The 19,591-nt window shown below is 38.9% G+C and overlaps 1 protein-coding gene across 1 annotated transcript in view; it reads right to left on the bottom strand.

Moving 5' to 3' along the window:
* Positions 1-18,512: 18,512 nt before the first annotated feature.
* LOC102977445 (contactin-associated protein-like 3) overlaps positions 18,513-19,591 on the bottom strand; it is a 203,004-nt gene continuing 201,925 nt past the window's right edge. Inside the window, exon 24 of the mRNA XM_055086950.1 lies at positions 18,513-18,706. Coding sequence (XP_054942925.1) covers positions 18,513-18,706 — 194 coding nt within the window. The remainder of the gene's footprint in view (positions 18,707-19,591) is intronic.

Raw genomic sequence — 19,591 nt, 5'->3', positions numbered from 1 at the left:
CGCGTACCACAAAAAAAAAAAAAAGAAAAAAAGAAAAAAGAAAAAACACAAACACGTGGAGGCTAAACAGTATGCTGCTAAACAACCACTGGGTCACTGAAGAAATAAAAGAAAAAAGCAACAAATACCTGGAGAAAGATGAAAACAAAAACAGGACAATCCAAAACCTATGGGACACAGCAAAAGGAGTTGTAAGAAGAAAGTTTATAGTGATACCAGCCCACCTCAGGAAATGAGAAAAATCTCAAATAAACAGCCTAACCTTACTCATGAAGGAACTAGAAAAGGAAGAAACAAAACCCAAAATTAGTAGAAGGAAAGAAATAATAAATATCAGAGCATAATAGACTAAAAAAAATAGAAGATAATGCAACTAAGATCTGAAAAGATAAACAAAATTGATAAACCTTTAGCCAGACTCATCAAAAAAAAGGATAAACCCTAATAAGTAAAATCAGTGGGAGAAGCAGCTCTAAAGCTGGTAAAGCTTTTTGTTGTCTTACCTCAAGACAATCCATGCCCCAAATTCCTTGATGGAACAGGGCCACTGGCTTTGGTCTGCTCATTATCAGCTCTGCCTGCATGTCTCTGGGTTTGAGTGTTGCTGGCTTACACAGATTTCTGGTGTTCTCACCTGCCCTGCTGATCAGATGGGTCCAGGAGACACTCTCCACAGCAAGTGGGGCTGTATCTCAGTTCCCTTCCCTGGGCAGGATGGAAAAAGGCTACTCCAGGCCTCTCCCATTTGGGGAAGCCAAGAGCTACCCTCAGCCTTGACTATGAATTAATCTCCCTTCTGGTTATAGCCACGGAACACTCCATGCCTAGTACTGGCTTTATTCTGTGATTGATCAACACTGCCTACCCACTTCTTGGTTTTTTCATTGCTGGTTACACAGCTTCCAGAGGCTTTCACCAGCCCTCTGGCCAGATGGGGCCAGGAGACACTCTCCCTAGTGGATGGGGCTATGACTCAGCTCCTTGCTGGGTTATGGGCAAACCAGGCTCCAGGGCTGGCAAAATTCTTCCTTTGAGGACCTGAAGCAGGCAGTTCTGCACCCCAATGAGTTCTCTGGTCAGAGTCTGCCACCAAGTTGGTTCTGCAGGTTAGCAAAGCCACTTGTAGGGATTATTACTTAGGCACCGCAGGTATGGTTTCAGTCTGCCAAGATCCATGTGCTGGTTGTTGTAAGCCCCTACCCCCTTTCTCTGATCCTAGTCAGATTCCCAGTGGTTGAGCTCTGCAAATCTCCTACAATCCCCATGGGGGTGAGACCACAGCAGGGACTCCCACGAAGCAACCCAGAATGCTGGGTGTGCTGGTTGACCCCCCTGGACTCTTTTCCCACTAGAGGAACAATAGGCTCAGGGTAGACCTCTCTGTGTGATGCTGCCCTGTCCTGTGAGAGGGGCAATGCAGCCAGTGTTCCTCTTAACTTTCTAACACAGTCGGTCTTGGTCTCTGTGGTACAGGGGGTGCTTCAGCCTCATTCCCATGTTCTAGGATTCTCTCAGTTATACCTTGTTCATGAACAGTTGTTAGTTGCTCTTCTTGCAAGGGGGAGTGAAGTCAGGAACAACCTATATCTCCATCTTGGTGACGTCACTCCTGGCAGTTATTAAAGATGATTTCCAGAAAGGAGAAAATCATGACTCTCATAAACATATAAAATAAACATGCATTAAAGATTTTGTTTAAATACCATATGCTAATGTACATATATGGAATCTAAAAAAACGGTGCCGATGAACCTAGTGGCAGGGCAGGAATAAAGACGCAGAAATAGAGAATGGACTTGAAGACACAGCAGGGGAAGGGGAAGCTGGAACGAAGTGAGACAGTAGCATTGACATATATACACTACCAAATGTAAAACAGATAGCTAGTGGGAAGCAGCCGCATAGCACAGGGAGATCAGCTCGGTGCTTTGTGACCACCTAGAGGGGTGGGATAGGGAGGGTGGGAGGGAGGGAGACTCAAGAGGGAGGAGATATGGGAACATATGTATATGTATAACTGATTCACTTTGTTGTACAGCAGAAACTAACACACCACTGTAAAGCAATTATACTCCAATAAAAATATTTTTTAAAAAGATTTTGTTTAACTTATTAATTAAATGAAAGAACCAAGCAGAATGCACAAATGGAGGCAAAACAGTTTTTTCATAAGAGGGCTGTCCCTCCAGACATTTCATTTGCATGTCTATAGGCAAGAATTATTCTGCATTGGTGACAGTTACCTACAACTTGCAGAGTTGTACAATAGCTCCTATAGAGTCAGCATCATATTACCCAGAAAGTTGTCCTATGCAGACAACGCACACTTTTCCACCGAGGCACACACTTTCCCTACACAGCCCACATCTCAGAAATGCTCATGAGTGAACCTAATTAGGATGCCATGTGGAATCTGCTGTCCTCTGTACTGCCTCTCCTCCTGTATCCCCTGGCTGAGGTATCAGCAGGTGCCAGTGCAGCAGTGAACAGGTGTGATATTGAGTGGGTCTTGTCTGCCTGCCCGCCAGGCTTTAAAGATGACAGGCTGGACCATGCAGGGTATGAAGTCTTCCATAGAGACCCTCCAAAATCTGTGAGAAGCTCCTGGGGTCCCTTCAGATGACGGATGTTTGAACAATTCCAGATGGCACATCAGAAGCGCTTCCGCTTATAGTTCTGTTCACTGTTATGGAAGGAAATTCTAATTCCTTCAGATATCAGTCTCTCAAAGGAAGGCACCATGCAGTTTCTCCCAGCATAACATCCTCACGGTAAATAAAGAAAACTGCAGAATGGACTTCAGTGTGCAGAGAGTATTAGCAGCAATGTACCAGTATGTATGCATAGCACAGCTATAAAATGCAGATGATGATGTATGAAATATTCACATGCATGCAGACCACATGATGGCCTCACGAGTTCTTGCATTCCCCAGGGTTTTATCACAGATGTCTAGGTCATGTGTTCAGAAGACATATTATAGGATTTTTTAAAAAATCAGAATAATTAACACATATGTTCTGGGGGTGAAGGGGGGCACTAGTGTTAAAACTGTGCTTTACTTAGTCTCTTCAGTACTGAGTTGCTAATCATTCTGCATATGTTAAAACCAAGAAGTGGAGGAGATGCATGAGAGCATGCCTTTGTCTGGATACCTACAGTTTTTTTGGAAGAAAATAAAATTATATGTTCGACTGATGACTAGGAAAGTATCAGAAAGCCTTCCAACAGAAAAGTTTTATTCTAAGTAAGTAGTGCTTTATGACAAGGAAATTGATCACACAAAACCTATGTTTAAATGATTTTAACCTCATTATGTAAATAAGCCTAAGGCAATAATAATATTGAGGTCTAGAAATGTAAAGTGACATTCCTTTCCTTTGTGACCTTTCAGGGTCACAGCCACATGGACACAACTCAGTTTGCAAGAGAAAATGGTTATTATGAACCATATTTTACAGACCAAATTTTAAATGTAAACTCCCTACCAGTAATTGTGAGACACTGAGTTGGAGGGAAGGGAAACAAAGCAGCTTTCACCTGTTTATGAGAAAAAAAGAATGAATTGTCACAGTTTGGAAGACAAAGAGCAGGAAATATTTTTATACTGTGGATGGTCAGCTTTGCACTACCAAGCACCTGCCCTGCTCTGCCTCTCCTTCTCTGGCTTGGACAACCAATTGTCTATCAGAAAAGATGCAGATAAACCTCAGCTCCAGAAGGGGGACCTCTTTCTCTCTTTCAAGGGGGCATGAACTTTCAAAATCATCAGCAGCATAAAGATTCTGAAGAATCTTTGCAGAACAGATGACAGTAAGAAAAAATGCCAGGTATTTTGAAAAGGTGAATGAACAAAGATGGAAATAATCATTGGAGGTTCTCAGGCTTCTTGGACTGCTTTCTGGTTCTCTTCCCGCAATTCTGTCCATACTGCTGTGCTACATTTACCATCATTTCAAGTGGTTTCCATGTCTCTTTAGTGACATTATTGTCACGTGGGTTCTCAGTAGCTTGGTGAACAAAAGGATCCCTCCAAATCATGCTCTGGAATCTCCACATTGGACACCCCAGGAATCTTCCAACTTCCTGGAATCTTTACAGCCAATGACCTGGACTAATATGTTTATGAATGCACACAATTATTATTATTTTTTAAAACCATACTTCCTGTGATGCCTTGAATTCAAGCTCTGCCTCACTGTATTTTGTCTGCATACTTCTCTCAGCCAGAAAGTGTCCATTCATTCTACTTCCTACAATGAATTATAATTGCCTCCTTCTGTTTCTATGTATAGATCTTTACGAATTGAACTTCCACTAAATACAAATTATTAAGATATATGCTCGAGGGTATAAAATAATGAGTTGTTTTACAGGCCCTGCTCACCCACCTCTAAAAATATTCTTGAAAGAGTATATGCATCGTTGATAGAGTAAACCAGGAGTAACTCTAATATATAATTTGTGCTAGATCAGATGTCAGCTGATATTAAATAACAGGTGATGTTAAATGCCAAAAGTATAACAAAATTAAACCTAACAGAGGAAATGTATTTTTCCTATGAATTAGGAAAATATCACTTTTTTCAATGTCAGTACCAGAGCACTTTTGTCATGATCACAAACTGTCAGAAACCAGGAGAACCAGAGCAGCTTGTGGGAACACTGCAGGAGGACCACTGACCTAGTCCAACCACAAAACACACTGGAATGCAGGTTTCCTAAATGGCAGAGTGAGGACTTTGACAAGCTGCTCTCCCATGAAAAAAGAACAAAATGCCAGTGAGACATTTAAATTTAACTATGTTTGAGCTCGGAAAATTAACCAAGCCACAGAACAAACTGAAAACCACCTGTCCAAAAGAAACTACTAAACCTTGGTATGACAATGGTATTTGAAGTGTTTTAATTCCCATCCTCCCCCCCAACAAACCCCCAGCTCAGTGGCATGATAGTCATTGACAGTCTCACTGCCAATGGAGAGGATTGACCTATTTTGGAACTTCATTTAAAACATCCCCAATGGCACAGTCAAAATTTTCTCTAAATGTCCAGATTTATGGAAAATCTCTTAGCTCCAGGCTTTTGTGACTATTTGATTAAACTCAGAGCTCAGATCAAAAGGGAGAGGGAAGCGAGGAAGGCTATGCCCTATCCCCAGTGTACTTCTGAAACCCTAACAATCTTTTGGGAACATTGCAGCTGTTTAAGTCTATTATTTCAGTTGAGGCAAACAAGAGCTTAGCCGGCATTTTTAAAGGAATTTCTGGAAAAGAAGATAACCATAAGAACTATTAAAATCTTCATATATTCCTGAGTATCTAAAAAGCTGGGTACAGGTGCAATAATTTGTGCATGCCCAATAAAGACCTGGGAAAGGAGAAGAAACCAGTCACTCAACCTTGAGGCCCTGCACAAGCAAGAAGTGAAAGCTAAGGCTGCCTTATAAACTGCCTTGAAGTTTGAAGGCAAGCCTTCTCACATAGATTCCGTTGTCAAAGAGTGGAAGACATACAAATGAGGAGTCTGAGGAAATCTTGTAGATCTTTGGCTGACCAATAAATTATACTAACCAGCAGTGGCCCCTAGGAATATTGGCCTAAAAATAAAAACAAAAAGTTTAAAAAAGTGAGAAGAGAACTCAGTGGCCACACACTCCAGGGAATATAGAATCTGTATAATTAGTCCAGAAAAGTACCTAGATAAATAAGCATCAGTGAGAGAAACAACAACAATAACAACAGAAAACTTGCAATAATAAGAAATTCAGGGAAGAGTAAAGAATTTGATACCAGACTTGTTACAGTATAGTATCTGTAAGGTTCAGTTTTCAACAAAAGATTATGAGACATGCAAAGAAACTGGAAAACAATCAACCACAGAAAATCTCCAGATATGACCTAGTTGTTGGAATTAGTAGACAAAAATATTCAATCAGCTATTATAAATACATGCAAAGAATGTAAACCAAGCAAACCACATCTAAAGAATTGAAGGGAAGTATGATAATAGTGTCTCACCAAATTGAGAAATCAATAAGGACATAGAAATTATAAATAAGAACTAATAGAAGTTCTCACTACAATTAAAAACTCACCAGAAAAATGTAATAATGGATTTGAACTGGAAGAAGAAAGAATAATTAAATTTGAAGATAAGTTAAGTGAGATTATCCAATCTAAGGAGCTGAAAGAAGAAAAAATGAATAAAAATAAACAGAGCCTCAGAGAGATGTGGGATACTGTTAAGTATACCAACATATGCTTAATAAGAATTCCAGCAAGAGAAAAGAAAGAAAAAGGTACAGAAAAAAATTTATTGAAGAAATATTGGCTAAAAACTCATCAAATTTTATTAAAACAATCAAAATCTACACATCCAAGAAGCTTAACAAACTCCAAGTAGAATAACCTCAAAAAGATTTACACATCTACATAGAATAGTCAAATTTATTTGCTCATAATTGCTTATTGAAGCTTTTTTATGATAGCTGACTTAATGTCTTTGTCAGATAATTCTAACATGTCTGCCACCTTGGTCTTGGGATCTATTGATTGTTTTTTCCTCATTCTGTTTGGGATCTTCCTTCATTCTTGATATGATGAATGATTTTCTACTGAAACTGAATATTTGGGGTATAAATATAATACCTCATAAATATAATGAGAATGTGCATCTTCTTTAAATCTCCTATTTTAGCTAGCTTATTTTCATACTGGTCATATAGAGGAAGTGGGGAATACCAGCTTAGTTCTGGCAGGTGGGGTAGAAGTGCTTCCCCTCAGCCTCCTTTGATCTCCCATGAGGGATTCTTTTTACTCCTAGGCAGGGGTGGGGTTTTGACTCCGCACTAGGGTCTCTACGATACCTCCCTGGCTGGGACAGGTAGAAGTATCTTGTGACTTCTCTATGGCCTCCAACAGCACTGCTGGGAGCGGGGAGTGATCTTGTTTCCACAGGCAGGTAGGGAAAGTCCTGACTATCCACCAGACCTCTTTTGCCATCACCCCTGTGAGGGCACCATACTACTATTGGGTAGGGGTGAAAATCCAGCCTCCCATGTGCTTTCCATGATACCAACAGGTGGGGATGAATGTCGGGACTGCTTAATGAACCTTCTCTGACACTACACTGGTGGGGAGCATGGACTGGGGTAATTCATTACAACTTTGTGAGGGTAGAAGTCTAGGATCCCCATGTGATATTTGGTAGCATGTTTGAGGAGGGGACTACAGATTTTTCTGTGGTGTTGTCTGGAGTAGAGCAGTTCTTGTCTAAAAGTTTTCTGTCTTGTAGGCTGCCCTTCCTGTGTCCTTTGGCTAGAGGGAGTAGGCTTTCATTGGGATGTGTGTGTTTTAATTGTCGTAAAAAAAAGCACAACATAAAATTTCCTATCATAACCATTTTTAAGTGTAGCATTCAGAATGAGTAGTATTAAGTATACGCACCTTGCTGTGAAATGAATCTCCAGAACTTTTATATCTTATAAAACTGAAACTCTATACCCATCAAAAAACTCCCTATTTCCCCCTTTCCCCAGCCCATGGTAATCACCATTATAATTTCTGTTTCTATGAATTTAAATAATTTTGACACTTCATATACACAGAAGCATACAGCAGTCATCTTTTTGTGATTGGTTTATATCACTTAGCATAATGTCTTCAAGATTCATCCATGTTGTAACACATGACAAAATTTTTCAATGATACTGAGTTTTTGAAAAGATCCACAAGTTTTTAGCTACATTATGTAAGAAAAAAATAGAGAAGACTCAAATAAATACAATCAGAAATGAAAAAGGGAACATTACAACAAACGCCACAGAAATAAAAAGAAATGTAAGAGGATACTATGAAAAGTTGTATGCTAACAAATTGGACAACCAAGAAGAAATGAAAAAATTCCTAGAAACTCACAATTTATCAAGACTGAATCATGAAGAACTAGAAATTCTACACAGATCAATAACTAGTAAGGAGATTAAATCAGTAATCAAAGACCTCTTAACAAAGAAAAGCTAAGGACCAGATGGCTTCACTGGAGAATTCCATCAAACAATTAAAGAAGAATTACCACTAATCCTCTTGGAACTCTTTCAAAAAAATTGAACAGGAGGGAACACTTCCAAGCTCAATCCATGAGGGGAGTATTACCATGATACCAAAGCCAGATAAAGAAACTACAAGAACATTACAGACAAATAGCCCTGATGAATTTTGATGCAAAAACCCTCAACAAAATACTAGCAACCTGAATTCAACAGTATGTTCAAAGGATATATACCTTGACCAAGGAAGGTTTATTCCTGGAATACGAGGATGATTCAACATATGAAAATCAATCAGTATAATATACCACATTATCAGAAGGAACGACAAAAACCACATGATCACCTCAGTTGTTGCAGAAGATGCATTGACAAGATTCGACATTCTTTCCTTGGGTAAAGCCTTCAACAAGCCATCATCTAAACCTGTCTTTTATATTATCTTTGTCTGGCTTTGCTATCACAAATGTGCTTTTTTATCCTGAAATATTTTGTGTTACATTGGAGGAATTGTTCCTTGAGTAAGTGAAGAACTTGAGTCCACCAGGACTTAGACGTTTTGTGAAAAGATTTTTGACTGCTGATGTCTAGGATCCTCTTCCTGCCTGGCACACTTTATCTAAGAAGAAAGGACCACACAGCTCCAAACACTCTGTAACACCCCACTGCTCAGGTGGGAAGGAAGAATCAGATAGAAAGGATAGCTTTTGTATAAATGCCTCATGTGACTCTGCTCCCTGAACCCTTTAATCCCTTTAAAAAAGGGTTGCTGGATAGTTGGAGCTGCCAGTGGCCAGCTGTCTGCCCCTAACTACAAAGGGCTCAATCCAGAATACTAAGATAATTTTCTCCCAGCCATGCTCCTTTGGCTCTTTACTGGTCTTCTAAAGCAGAGTCTCTCTTTTTTAACCATGCCCTTACCCTCTTCCCTAACAATGTAAGAACCTAGAACAAATTAAGTTGAACGGTATGTAATTACCATGTTATTAATATTAAGTTTATCTGAATATTAATAGATTCACCGTCTTATTGACATATTCATTCTTTTTAAAAGTTCTACAAGAACATTATTATTATTGTTATTATTATTTTGTATATTCAGTTCTTATTCTGACTTATTCACATATTTAACTCTGTGCACCTCATTCCTTCTTGCATCTCAGACCCTACAGTTCCTAGGAATGCTTTCTTTGTGCTTGTTTTACATCTTTTGGTGACATCCAGTATGGTAACCATTAGCCGCATGTGGTTAGTTAAATTTAAAGTAATTAACATTAAACAAAATTAAAATTTAGCTCCTAAGTCAGAGAGTTACCGAATGAATCTGGCCCTGCTGCTCGCCGCTTACAAAAACTCATAAACGTTGGTAGGAAGGAAAGTTGTCTTTAATCAGAATGCTGGCAATCTGGGGAGATGGTGGACTCTGTCCCCAAAAACCACCTCCGAAGAGTCTGCTCAGCCATGAAAGTTTTAAAGGAGAGAAGGGAAGTAATCTCAGTTAATTACTGAGATAGAGGGTCAGAGCCCTCACCATCCCTCACTGCATGCAGGCTCGGGGACTTCTTGTGATCTTCCTCTAGATGTTACCTTGTTCACACAGTTTGGTCACACAGTTTGTTTCTGAGATTACTGAAGGGGAAGCTAGGGAAGAGATGTGGACATCTGTTAATTACTTATTCTCCATTTCTACTTCTTTTGATCTACAGAAAGAACCAACAAGATAGGCAAGGTATTGTGTGATTAAAAGATTTGAAAGGAGTGCTCCTGCGGGAGAAAAGTAGAGCATGGGGGTGACTGGTTAAAAGTTAGTTACAATATAGCTTTGCTAAAGTGGCCAGGAAAGGGGCTTCCTGCTGAGGGCGGTTTCCTACGAAGAGCTGCTTACAAGAGTAGCCGTATTTCACATGCTCAGTGTGGCTGGTAACTACTTTTCTATCCTCATAGAAATTTCTACTGAGCAGCACAATTAATTAAAATTTCATTAATGAGGCTCTTAATGGGACAGACTTGCTCATTTTTTGTTTATCCAAAATATCTTGACTTTGCCCTCCTTTTTCAAAATCTTCTGAGTATAGAATTCTAGGTTGAATGCCTGCATTAGCATACAAGAGAAAGGTTGGTACTTTAGTAATCACGCAGCTTAAAAATCTGGTCCTGGTGTACAGGCCCCAAATGTGGGGGGCAGTCAGGGCCTGGACCTCAGGTGTCCTTGCTGCTGTAACTGTGAGTTTCTCCTGATGTGGAGGACCACATCACTCTCTCTCTCTCTCTTTTTTTTTTTTAATTGGGGTAGAGTTGCGTTACAATGTTGTGTTAGTTTCTGCTGTACAATGAAGTGAATCAGCTGTATGTATACATATATCCCCTCCCTCTTGGACCTCCCTCCCACCCTTCCCCCTATCCCATCCATCTAGGTCACCACAGAGCACTGAGCTGAGCTCCCTGTGCTATACAGCAGGTTCCCACTAGCTATCTGTTTTATACATGGCAGCGCACATATGCCAATCCCAATCTCCCAATTCATCCCACCCCCCTCACCGTGTCCACAGGTTCATTCCCTACATCAGTGTCTTTATTCCTGTCCTGCAAATAGGTTCATCTGTACCATTTTTCTAGATTCCACATACATGCATTAATATATATTTATTTTTCTCTTTCTGACTTACTTCACTCTGTATGACAGACTCTAGGACCATCCACGTCTCTACAAATGACCCAATTTTGTTCTTTCTTATGGCTGAGTAATAGTTCATTGTATTACTTCTATTACTTCTCTATGCTCATAGGTATAATGGCCCAAATGTTTCCAGCATGGAGATAAAATTGCAATTAACTAGTTTCTTTCTTCTTTTTAATGAATGTGTATTGTTTTAAATTAATTAATTAATTAATTTTTGGCTGCCTTGGATCTTCATTGCTGTGTGGGGGCTTTCTCTAGTTTCGGCGAGCAGGGGCTACTCTTCGTTGCAGTGCATGGGCTTCTCATTGCAGTGGCTTCCCTTTGTTGCAGAGCATGGGCTCTAGGTGCACGGGCTTTAGTAGCTGTGGCATGCAGGCTCAGTTGTTGTGGCTCGTGGGCTCTAGAGCTCAGGCTCAGTAGTTGTGCCGCACAGGCTTAGTAGCTCCATGGCATGTGGGATCTTCCCGGACCAGGGATGGAAGCCATGTCCCCTGCACTGGTGGATTCGTAACCACTGCGCCACCAGGGAAGTCCCACTAGTTACTTTCAGTGGATGCAGTTTCCCCATGGGGCTTAAAATATTTGAATCCACAGCTCATATTGAAAAAATAGCCAAATAATCATTTTAAATTCCATTTCAGCTTACTTGATATATATGACATCCCCAAAGTATCAACTGACTCAACCAAAGCAGTAAGTTATAATAGCATATACTATGGGCGAGGGGCTGTGCTAAGCCCTTCATATGGGTTGGTTAATTTAACTTTTTGTTAGAAAAATCTATGTGCATCATTAACCTTAAACTGGGACTATCACTTTGAACTGATCATCTTAAAATATTCTTTCGGGCTTCCCACCTGCCGATGCAGGGGATACGGGTTCATGTCCCGATCCGGGAAGATCCCACATGCCGCGGAGCGACTAGGCCCGTGAGCCATGGCCGCTGAGCCTGCGCGTCCGGAGCCTGTGCTCCGCGATGGGAGAGGCCACAACAGTGAGAGTCCCGCGTACCGGAAAAAAAAAAATTCTTTCCACCCTTGTCTCTAAAGTGGCTTAGCAATCCTACCTTTCAGCAGTATGCATGAGAAATATTCTCATATTGTTTCTATTTCAGTTTCTAATACTTTACTAAATGAAAAGATAACTCCTTGAGGGTAGTTAATTTCATGTCTTAGGTCAGAGTAAAGCAAGATGTTATGGAACATCATGTTGTGAACAGAAAGCAAGGATCCTTTAAAAAAAAAAAAAGTCCGGAAGAATTCTGGAAGAATGATGGAGTCGGTTGACTCCATTTGGCTCAATTTGATGAGACAAGAGAGAATACCAATTATCATACTAATTATAGATCTTTGAACAAGTTGAGACTGTAGAGATCCATTTAATGAAAGCTTGATATGATGGAGATAAAATACAGTTGTTATTAAAAATTATTGTAGAAATAATTCTAATTAGAATTAGATTACCAATCAGTGAATTTTCTGCTTAATTTAGTTTATCTCTGTATTTAAGGAATTGTTATAGGCTTATGTATTGAAGTAGGAAAGGCTGAATAAATGAAATTATGATGAGTTTTTTTGAAAAGTAATTTATTACCCCCAAACAGAGGTTCTGAAAATAACATAAAATAACCAAATAGCTATCAGGTCAAACAGCATGGCAAAATAATGAATTCACAGTCTATTCGTAAGACACTGGAAGATAACAGCCAGTACATGTCCTGGCCAAGAATCCTTGGCTGGCAGCTGAAAGCTTGCACCCTGGCTGGTCTGAGAGATGTATTTTTATTCTAGGTGAAGCAAATTGTTAAATCCCCTAGAAGGTATGAGCATAAGTATTGCTATGGGCATAAGTGTTACAAAAATTTTTGTAATCACATTCATAATTTGAGTGTTCTTTTTTCTGATTTTAAAGTTAATTTTAAAATTTAGGAGAAACTGACATTAAACATTCTAAGTAATAAAATGTTTAAGGTAATTTGATGATGGTTTTAGTCAGCCTGACTTTATTTATAAAGCTAATTTTTTAAAGTAATTTATAAAGCTAGTATTTATAAGCTAATTTGTATATTGTGGAAGTATATAAAATGTTCAGAAAAATTCTATTTGATAGATTCATATGTGCTTAAAATTTTGAGCAGTAAAGAAAACATAGGTATTTCTCTATACCCATTAAACATTCTAGGAAACATTCAAAGAATAAATCTGGCACCAGTAGGTAGAAAGTCGTGTGTGTGTGTGTGTGTGTGTGTGTGTGTGTGTGTGTGTGTGAGTGTGAGTGTGTTCTAGGCAGAACAGTTTGAATTTCATATTTTTAAACATATAAATCATATCTTCAAAGATTGAAACAAAAGATAAATCTAGCCACGGTTTATATTTACTTGCTGCAGAAAATGGGAGTAAGTCAACTGTTAGAAGTGTCAGGACCTGCATTCCACTGTGTCTACCAGGAATTAATTATCTGTGTGACACTCATCTAAGCGATGAAAGCCCTTGTGCCGCAGGTGTCTGATCTGTAAAGAGGGGATAATTATAAACATTTTACCTCATCGGTTGCTTTTAAGAATTAAAGTCAAAGATTACTTATGCAAAGTGCTACCTTCAGTTATAGATGTTCTATGTTAAGAAATTTCTTAAATGTTAGGTAGTTTATAAAATTTCATTTTTCAAATCTAAAGGGCAAGTTTAGACCTGAGAGCATTTGTATTTACAAAGTCAGTGATAAACTCTGAATCCAGCATCTCATCCTTTTGTAATAGAGAAGAACGAGTCGGACTCCACAGTATATGTTCCTTTGACTTTAACCTATGTGCTCTGCTGCCTGTGCCTGGTCATGTTGGCTCTGCACATTTTGTAAAAGAATGTTGCCTATAGCCTGAAATATACAGGATAGCCTGTATTCTCAAGGCTTTGACCTTTAAAAATATAACACTTCTCCATTTATATAGAGATAAAAAGTTGCAGAAGAGAGGATAACATTTGTCTTGTTAGCTGTTTATAGGAACATCATGACCTGACCCACGTGGACAGCGGCAGGAACAAAGGATTGCAACACCAAGAAGTTTGCAACAACTAACCATGCCCCTCCCTCACCTTGTCTTTAAAAATGCTTTGCTGAAACCCTTCAGGGAGTTGTGGGTTTTTGGGCACCAGCCACCCATCTCCTCGCATGACCCTGCAATAAACGGTTATCTACTCCAAAACTTCAGTTTGTTTGGCCTCACTGTGCATCGGGCACACAAACTTGCATTTGGTAACGCTTTTAACACAAACGATAATACAGTAAAGTGAATATACGTCATTTTTCAGTCATAATCAAAGGATGGCAAAGGTACTGCATTACTAGTAATTCTGAAACAGAGGTTTCATAGGGAGTAGCAGCTTATTTTCCCAGCAATGTGATCTATGTATGATAAATTCAGTCACACATCTTAGGCACACACACCTATCTTCCTAAAACACCACCCATACTTGTACTAAACTTACACCACATATTAGTGGCTGATGTTCTGATGAACCTTTCAGCAGTAACTAGCAGGGGCTGCACCTGTGAGAACTTGTACAGCGAAACAAGGCTCAGGTAACCGAACTTAACTACTAATAAATGGTTGTTACCCTGGACGAAGCAACTTAAGACTTGCTTAGAGGCCTGTGAAGGGAGAGGAAAGGATTGGATGGCAGGATATTTAATGCTCCTGCCAATAGACAACCTCTATGATTCTGCGAATATGAATTGTTTTTTGTTTTTGATAAAATTTGATTTTTTTTCTGAACTTAAATTTACTAAACCATTGTTTATGAATACTTTCATCCTTTCAAAAAGTGATAATAGTCATATGTAGGTTTAGGTAGTCCATAGATCTATCATTAAAAATATTTTTATTCAGCTGAAGTAGTAATTTTCAATGTGCACAAAATCTATTAATATCCCCCAACCTATAAATGTGCCCATGGGCACCTGTGAGGCTGTGGGTATACATAAACACCAAATCCATTTCCCCCACCACTTTGTGTGCAGACCATTTTGTGTCTATCACTTTCTTTTTCATTCTTTCTTCCACGTTGCCACTCACCATAAGACACACTTAAAAAGGGAAAGAGACAGCCAGGATCTATTGAAGGTACGGAGGGACTCAAACATTTTTGTACATGGATTGCAAAACAGTAGATTAAGTAACCCAATAAACATGCTTTTATTTAACATATGTCCATTTCATCTCCTTTGTTTAAAGAATGGCTTGATAATCAAACTGCATAGTCAGACTTAATACTAGATGGAAAGTGCTTCAATCATATTTGTCTTCTTTCAAGGCAAGGACCATGAGCCTCATATTTTATTTATTTATTTCATTTATTTATTTTTTTTGCGGTACGCGGGCCTCTCACTGTTGTGGCCTCTCCCGTTGCGGAACACAGGCTCCGGACGCGCAGGCTCAGTGGCCATGGCTCACCGGACCAGCCGCTCCGCGGCATGTGAACCCTCCCGGACCGGGGCACGAACCCGTGTCCCCTGCATCGGCAGGCGGACTCTCAACCACTGCGCCACCAGGGAAGCCCCATATTTTATTTTTTAAAATCCATTGAAAGCTATTATCTATCAAATGTTCTACATGAAAGAAACTGAAAAAAATTCCAGAAGTAGTGTTTATTTAGACCAACAGAATATAAATTCCCCAATATGTTTTTCTACATTACTAAATAATACTGGGGAGTTAGTGGGGGGGAAGGGTTCACTTCATAAGGAAGTAAACAGAAATTCCTAAATTCTAGTCCCAGTAATGAGTGTTAATTATACGCTATTTTCCTTTTTTATTTGAAAATAAAACTTGAGGAATTATTATGTTTGAACTTTTATTTCATAAAAGGATGCTATTTGCAACTGGAATCTGTATATATAATTAGTGCTCTAGAAACCCAACTGCCTGGGGAAAATCATGTTTAACTAGTTATGAGTATATAGTAAACATTCAACAAATAACTTAGTGATTGTTAAATTATTGTTCTCTGGCAAAGGTTTAAATATCTATATTGATAGGTATTTTAACTTGTAGTAGTAGTTGGTAGATATCCATTACTTTGTGTTTCACTTTTCGTATGATAATTTAAATACCACCATAAATAATATTAACAGATCACGGTATTCCCTATATATACAGTAGAGATAAAGTAATATACACACCACTACAGAATGTATACATTTGCACATTTTTTTAATATTTTAAGGGAGAAACAATATAATTTCATAATTCAAATTTCATTCAATTTTTCTTAAAATATTTTCCTAACTTAATTCAAAAATGTTATTTTATTAACAAATAAGCAGGAAAAATTTACAAACCAGTCAGGGAAAGTGGATGATGCATCACTGAAGTTTGGTAAAAATATTTTAAAGTTTTTCCTTTAGAAAAGAGAGCATGGTGCAGTGGATTTCACTATCTATAAGTCTGTAAAATTTCAGGTACCAAAGTGATGCATTCTTTTGGAACATAAGGTGATCACTTGTTAAAGTTGCAGTGGTTTAATGATGTTTACACTCAGCTATCATTTAATGGAGCCTATAATTTTTGTGTTGACTCCTTCCCCAAACTGCACATTCCTTTGGGAAATAAACTACATATATGTAGTTTTTCATTTACCAAGGTAGGTCCTTTACATATTGCTATAGTGACATCCTAAACTTTTTTCATCATTTATTTAAAGAAATCTGAATATAGATACAACATTATGGTAGATGGACTTTAACGGGGTCCCCATGATCTCAGCCTTCTGGTTCAGGTCCTTATATAATCCCTCCCCTTGAGTACAGACCTGTGACTTGCTTTTAACAAACAGAATATGGCACATGGTATGCGATGTCATTCCCATGATCACATTACATTATACAAGACTCCCTCTTGCTAGCAGACTTGCTCTAGAGTCCCTCTCTCTCCTCTGCTAGCTTTGAAGAAGCAAGCTTCCATCAGTCCTCCAGCAGTAAGGAATGGAATGCTATCAGTAATCATGGGAGCAAGGAGGCGAATCCCTCCCTAGCTGAGTTTCCAAGTGAAAACACAGCCCTGGCAGACACTTGATTGCAGCCTTGCAGAAGTCTCAGTGAACCCATGCCCAGATCCTGACCCACAGAAACTGTGAGATAACAAATGTGTGTCGTGTTAAGTCAGTAAATTTGTGGTAGTTTGTTACACTGCGTAGAAAATTAATACAAAACCATAAGAAAATTGTTTTTGAGAAAAGACAATATAAAGGATCTCTTTTCCCATTCTTTAAAAAGAACACAGAAAAGTAGGTATACACTCAAATGTAATAGCAAGGCAAAATGCATATAAATCCAGATAGTCTTATTGTGGTCAAAGTAAGTACCTGGCAGGCACATGGCAGGCGGGATATAGAGAAGGCAGTGCATTTTTAATATAACTGGCTTTTCAGCACAAATGGTGACTCCATGCAATTATCTAATGACCACTGCCACAAAAGTAGTTATTGGATCAATCCCCAGAGTTAATATGAATTTTTTGCTCTCCTAGTATTCAAATATACCCTACTTAAAATGAACTAGCTGATTTTGGGTGCTCTATTGGAAACGTATCTCAAGATCCTAGAATCTTGACTGGAATGACATATTTAGTTCAAATCATATAACCTGTATCTTCCCTTAACATAAGCATCCTTCCGCTGATATTCCAAGTAGTAACAAGGTGAGAGGTAACTCAGGGAATGTTTTGCCTAGATCGGCTCAAAATTTAGAAAGGAAAATGAGATATTTGGTTCAAATGTGACTTCTTCCCTAATAAATGGCCAGACAGTCACAGGAAATCAAAGGGTTGCTGACATAACCTTCAGAAAAAAAGAATCACAGGACTACAAAGAAAAGTGAAGTGACTTAATCACCTCATATATAAAGGAAATAAATTTAGGATTATATTTCATTCAGATGTGGATGGAGGATACATTTCCAATGCTAAACATGGAGTTTATATATGGACACAAGTTTAGTTAGAAAATATACATTTTTTGTGAGCTCATTAGGTGATCGTTAATACAATTTACAAAGAGTATAATGACAAATTACAGAGAAAGATGAGCAAATTATCACAGATGGAAATCCTTTACACATTTTTCTACCTATGAATTCTCTGTTCCGTATCTGAACTTACTAGCAGAATTTCATAGCTGACATTCAGCACTCATTTCAACACTAAAATGTATCAAAACTGATTTAAAAGAGACAAATAGTAAAAAACAATCAGCCAAAAAAATGTTTTTCAGGTTTCTAATGCATTTTTGGCCACTGGGCTCTGGTTCACAGGAATATGGGAATGCAGCTGAAGGCCATCCGAGAAGCATTTCCCGGTTTATAAATGTCAGCAGGTGATTGATAAAGGAAGCATAACATAGGTTTCCATGTAACACAAAACATTAGAGTCCAACTTTGACTTTCATAAACTTCCGTGTTGAATTTTTAAGAGTAGGGCCACGAGCTCAAATTCTTATTCACACTTAAAACCCAAAGTAATTAGGCAAAATACATTTCAATTTTAGAGATCAAGTCAGAACAGTCAGAAACTGCCAAACAGTAATTAATGAGCACACCTAAGTCACTGTTACATAAGTAGATCAAGAAGGAGCACTGAGCAGAGCCTCCAGGGACCATGCGTGAGCAAGTTGATGGCGCTGCGCACCCACCGTCTGTCCCAGGAGGCCAAGCGGGGGGGCTTCATCCACTGTGAGCCTCTGGCTTAGCAAGACGGTCACATCATCATAGTCATAAGTAAACGACCACTGCTGATCAGAAGAAATCCTCTTTCTGGCTTTCATCGACTGTACTTTGCATGTTGAGCTCACTTTTCAGAGCAGTCTCAGCGTTGTCTCCAGTTTTTGGAATATTCGACTCATTTTTTTCATATAGCCATCTCTGTTGATAAATGCGTACAGCAATGGCAGTGATGCAGAGCAAGATAAATATCACAACTGCTATCACACCTAGAGAGAAAGGAAAACACAAAGTCAAATTATAAATTGTAAATGTCAGCCTAACTAGAATCTACCCTAGCATCATTTATCATCAGAAAATTTGAAACCAAGTGGTATTATAACATTAAGTGTACTTCTAGGTCCATGCAAACTTTAGACACAGAGGTTTTATGCCTTAATTTCCTAAAGACATATCATGATTGGATTTCAGTGAATGCTTTCACACTAAAATGAAGAAACACAATGAGGTCTCTTAGGTTATGCCTACACTTTATGCTAATTGGGCAAGCAGGTTTTTATTATTTTAAAAGTACAGAGTGAAAAAAAAAGTATAGAGTGTGTAGCCCCACCACGGAGTGATTAAATGCTTATGTGTATTTTAATGAAAATTCAATTAAACTTTAATGCTGATATACAGTTGGACTACAGTAATGTGGTGTGTATCCCATCTACCTCTATGAGACCAACAGAGTCTTAAGTGATTGCTGCCTCTGGGGGGGGTCCACACCCTTGTGTGATCCCCCGTGACCTGCTTCTAACCGAAACAATATGACAAAGGTGATGGGCTGTACCTGATTATTTGTAAATGATTACATGATTATGTTATATAAGCTTGTAGCATGTGTCTTGCTAGAGTCTCTTTCTTCCTGCTGGCTATGAGGTGGCAAGAGCCATGCTGGGAAACCCCACATGAGAAGGAACTGCAGATGGCTTCCAAGTGCTAAGGAAAGACTCTGTCCAGGAGCCAGCAAAAATTCAGAAGCTCTCAGTCTTACCTCTGCAAGACACTGAATGTAGCCAACAACCATGCAACTGAGGAAGTGGCTCCTTCCCCAGTGGAACCTTTAGATGAGACCCCAGCCCAAAACCCCAGATAAGGCACCTTGATTTCAG

The sequence above is a fragment of the Physeter macrocephalus genome, chromosome 9, assembly GCF_002837175.3.
Source record: "Physeter macrocephalus isolate SW-GA chromosome 9, ASM283717v5, whole genome shotgun sequence".
Lineage (NCBI taxonomy): Eukaryota > Metazoa > Chordata > Mammalia > Artiodactyla > Physeteridae > Physeter > Physeter macrocephalus.
This window is presented reverse-complemented; position numbering and strand designations above follow the sequence as displayed.